We start from the raw sequence: 4,046 nt of genomic DNA, 5'->3' as shown, positions 1-4,046 counted from the left end.
TCTTTCCTGACTCAAAGATCTGTTGAGGTCCCTTCCGGCCCTAGCATCTATGAATCTATGAAACAACTTTTATTTCTTTTATTTCTTAAGTGGATGGTTTCCTAGAGGCTTAGTATATAAACTGGTACAGATTTTAGCATCTTGGCTTCAAGAACTTTAAAGCCATAAACCTGGAATTTTGGACAGAATGAAATAATCAGTGTACAATTAGTATTATCTATGCCATAAATTTAGATGTATATTTACAGCTCAAGGAATGCCCATATATGCAACAACCTTACACAAAAGCAGCAGTGCTAAGTATGGAGACTGTGCATAACATGGGGCAGCACCTAGGCACTCCAGGTCCTGCATGATTGGACCCAGATCTGCTAGACCCAACCCACTTCTGTACCAAAACTGCATACACCTGACCCCCACTGTACCTTTCAGGTTTGGTCCAAGTCTCAAGGGGTGGGGTCTAGTCAGTGTGGAAACAGGGTGGTGGGGGGTGGAGAGGATCAGTGACAGGCAGGTCTGAATACAGGGGGGCGAGATAGGGAATACTGGGGCCAGGGTCAGGCCAGTCCAGTTCCTAAGAAAGTGGACCTAGGGACTTTCCACAAGGCTGGCTTTAGCTGAGTCTGGCTCCTACCCCAGACTACTCAGGGTCATGTGCAAGAGACAGCTGCCTCAGCAGCCTGTGTCCCCCTGAAGCCCTGGAGCACAGTGGGGGGTGATGAAGATGCTAGGCTTTCCAGGCACTCAGAGGGTGTGTTTTGCTCCCTGATCAGCTGGAGCAGCAGAGTCCAAGTGACACACTGTCTCCTGGAAACGTTACAGGGGCCAGAAGCAAAGCATGGTGGGATGCCAGGGAACTGTGCTGTAGCTCCTTTCCAAAAGGTAGGTGTGCAGATGTTCATTCCTCTGGTAGAAATTTTGCCAGGGGCCACTTTTACTAGATTACAGGGGTTGTTTTTTTCCAGAACCACCATTCTTGCTCCAGAAGAAAATTGTTGAATGCCTGTACCCTCAACCAGGGGCAGATCCGGGTGGGTGCAGTGATTCAGTTTCCCCCCCCCCTCCCACACACACACACACTTTGATTCTTGATCCACCCAAAGTTTAAGACCAACTAGGCCCATATACATGAGATGCTAGTGCACAGTAGCCTATTAACACTGCACAGTAGTGTGCCAGGCAAAAAATGTGCTAATAGGCTACTGCGCAGTAGTAGTAGGCTACTGTGCAGTACGCATCACTAAAAACCCATGTGATGGTGCTACTGCTCAGTAATGTGAGTTACTGTGCATTGGTTTAGTACTTGGCTTACCAAGTACTAAATTTAATGCACAATAACTGTGGCAGACAAGGTTCTTTGGGTAAATCTGATATCTTTTATTGGACCAACTCAAGTAGTTGGAAAAATTCTTCTTAGCAAACTTTTGAGTATAAATAGCCTTTGTCAAGCAGAGGAAGCATCTGCAGTTGGTCTGTGCTCTTCCTGGATTCAATGAATGGTAAAGAAGCCAAAGGCTGATCTGCATGCAAGAAAGCCAGTCAATGAAGATGTAAATTGAGGAGTCACTGGGTGAGAGACAGGTTGAGACAGGGGGGAGGGGGTCTCTCACCCACTGACTCCTCAATTTACATCTCTTCATACAAACTTCCTAAAATCTTGTATGACTGTAACCCCACTTTTGCTGAGCCACTTTACTCTGCAGGACTCCTGACCTTCTCAGCAATACTAAGGTCCTGCTGGAGCTCAAGGAATTTATAAGCTCAGCAAGATAAAAAGCTCCTAAGCAACACAATTCTTAAGTGAACAGAGTTTGCAAGTTTAGAAACCAAAATAGCTCCAAGCATGCTGCTTTTGTCTATACACAGGTAACTTAATGATACCAGGAAATGAAAAGTTGTCCGTTTTTACAAGGCAGGTTTACAAATTGAAAGTGCTATTGCTGTCTACAAATATGAGATGCTTCCTGTTTCTACATGTACACAAATATCTTTCAAACACATATTTGGGCTCATAATTTTAAAAGGTTAGAATGAACACCAAGAAAGAAATACTCTGCCTTTCCAAGATCAAGAATTGAGCTGAAGTTATTGTGGGGTTTTTGTTGTGGGTTTTTTGGGGGCAGGGGTTGAGGGGGGGAGGAGGGAAGGGGCACTAGGTGAGGAAGGGAGTGGGTTTATGATCATAAAATAGGCTGCGTTAAACCTTTTATCTTCTGACCCAGTGACAGAGGACATAGGTTTGATTGTGTTCGGAAGGGGAATGGATTTCCTATTAAAGCATAACCTCATGAGTGCTAACCCTGAAAATAATGCTAAAGTCATTTTACTTAAGGTTTCATCTTGGAAGTTTAAAAAACTGTCAAAATCACTTCTGGACACTGGAAATTACTGTTTGAAATGTATTTCTTTGGACTTTGTCCCAGAAAAAGTGGTTGAAAGTGAAGTTGTCGTTCATGACAGTACAGGCGTTAACATTGCTAAAGCTATGAATAGTGCAGACAGCTGCTGTATAACCTCGCCCACAAAGCTTTGTCAAAATATCTCATTTCTATGCTGCAACAACCTATTATTTCACGTTCTACATCTCTTTTGAGCAAATTTTGTTCTACCTTTAAATAAAATAAATTACAATAGGAGCTACCATATTGCCAAAAAATCAATAACTGAAGTACAGTCATTTCATTGTAAGATGTGAAACCACTTTTTATCATACTTTAATATTGGTATGGGAATAAATTAATAAAGGTAACATTCAATGATGTCTTGCCCATAAACCACATTAAAATTACATTTAATGAAATCCCAATAGTTATATGCTAAAAATGAAAGAATAAAGGTAAAAATTACCAACCTTCTGCCACTCAAGTTCCTGTTTCTCCAAAACAATTTTATTAATTTGATCTTCATAATGAATTTCAGCATCCTAATTAAAAAAAAGTCATGAGAATGTTTTAATAGAAGCTATCGGTAAATAGGAATTATGTCCCTAGATAATTTCTTTATTTTTCATTTGCTGTTCAGTACAGAATGTGTCTCTATCCAACAGAAAACAATATGGATGAAACCAAAGAGTTTATATGCTTGGTATAAGTAAAAATGCTCATCATCTTCATTGAATATAACCAATAAAAAAAAAGTCAACAGGCAGAGAAATAATTTGATGAACTAAGAAAACAAATCATTTAACGATCAATAAGTTACCGTTCCCTTGTCATACCAAAGCTTTTTATAACAAAACATTAAGTTAATGGATAAAGCAAGATATCTTAAATTCATTATTAAAAATGTTGTGACTAAACATTCTGATGACACAAAAATAAAATACTGAAGATATCCAACAAACTGAAGTAAATGGTTGAAGCAGAAATTATTTAGCAATGCTGCAAACAACCATGTCTTGGCTCACAAAGGAGAGAACCAGAGCTCCTTCAAGAAATTTTCCAAAATGAAATTGAGAACTACTACTAAAAATCACTTCTGCATTATGTCTATTTTGAAGGGGTCTTACGTATAGGAAGAGGTAATTAAAAGAAATTCTTCACTGATTGGAGCTCAGCATCTTGTTGCTTAGGAAGAAGGGTGGCATAGATTTTAACATTTTGTGCCATTAAGATCTCTCAATAAGCATGTGAAAAAAAGGAGGTTATGACAAGGAAGCAGGTATTCAAAGATCTTTAGACATAAAGGCAGGTTCTAACACTTGCCTAAGCTAGATTTCCAAGATCTGAAAACCTCAGACATTTAGTCAAAAGAAATTAGTATTTTCTGCTTTTTCTCATTTCAGAGTCTGGAAAAAATAGGCAGAAGTGGAAAGATGCGTGTCAGGACTCCTATTCTTACAAAAGCATCTGCCTTGGAATCAAGCTGCTATTGTAGTAACAAAACAAATCTTTGCTGACTGTTTGTCAAAGATGCCAACAATTTAGGTGCAATTTCAAACATTTTAATATATAAATGTAGTTTTCCTTGTTGAAAATTCCCAATTCCTAACCAGAATCAGATCCCTCTTGCACAATTTGCAAATTGTACAAACACTGCTCTTTCCC

General features: G+C 39.4%; 1 protein-coding gene across 1 annotated transcript in view; it reads right to left on the bottom strand.

Annotated features, from left to right (window-relative positions):
• Positions 1–4,046, bottom strand: part of LOC102371007 (coiled-coil domain-containing protein 73-like) — a gene marked incomplete at its 3' end in the record, with an annotated part of 73,737 nt that overhangs the window by 60,485 nt on the left and 9,206 nt on the right. The window contains exon 2 of the mRNA XM_006037925.1: positions 2,852–2,923. Coding sequence (XP_006037987.1) covers positions 2,852–2,923 — 72 coding nt within the window. The remainder of the gene's footprint in view (positions 1–2,851; positions 2,924–4,046) is intronic.

This window comes from Alligator sinensis, unplaced genomic scaffold, assembly GCF_000455745.1.
Source record: "Alligator sinensis unplaced genomic scaffold, ASM45574v1 scaffold1432_1, whole genome shotgun sequence".
NCBI lineage: Eukaryota > Metazoa > Chordata > Crocodylia > Alligatoridae > Alligator > Alligator sinensis.
Note: the sequence above shows the minus strand (reverse complement) of the source record. Positions and strands in the feature narration are given on the sequence as shown.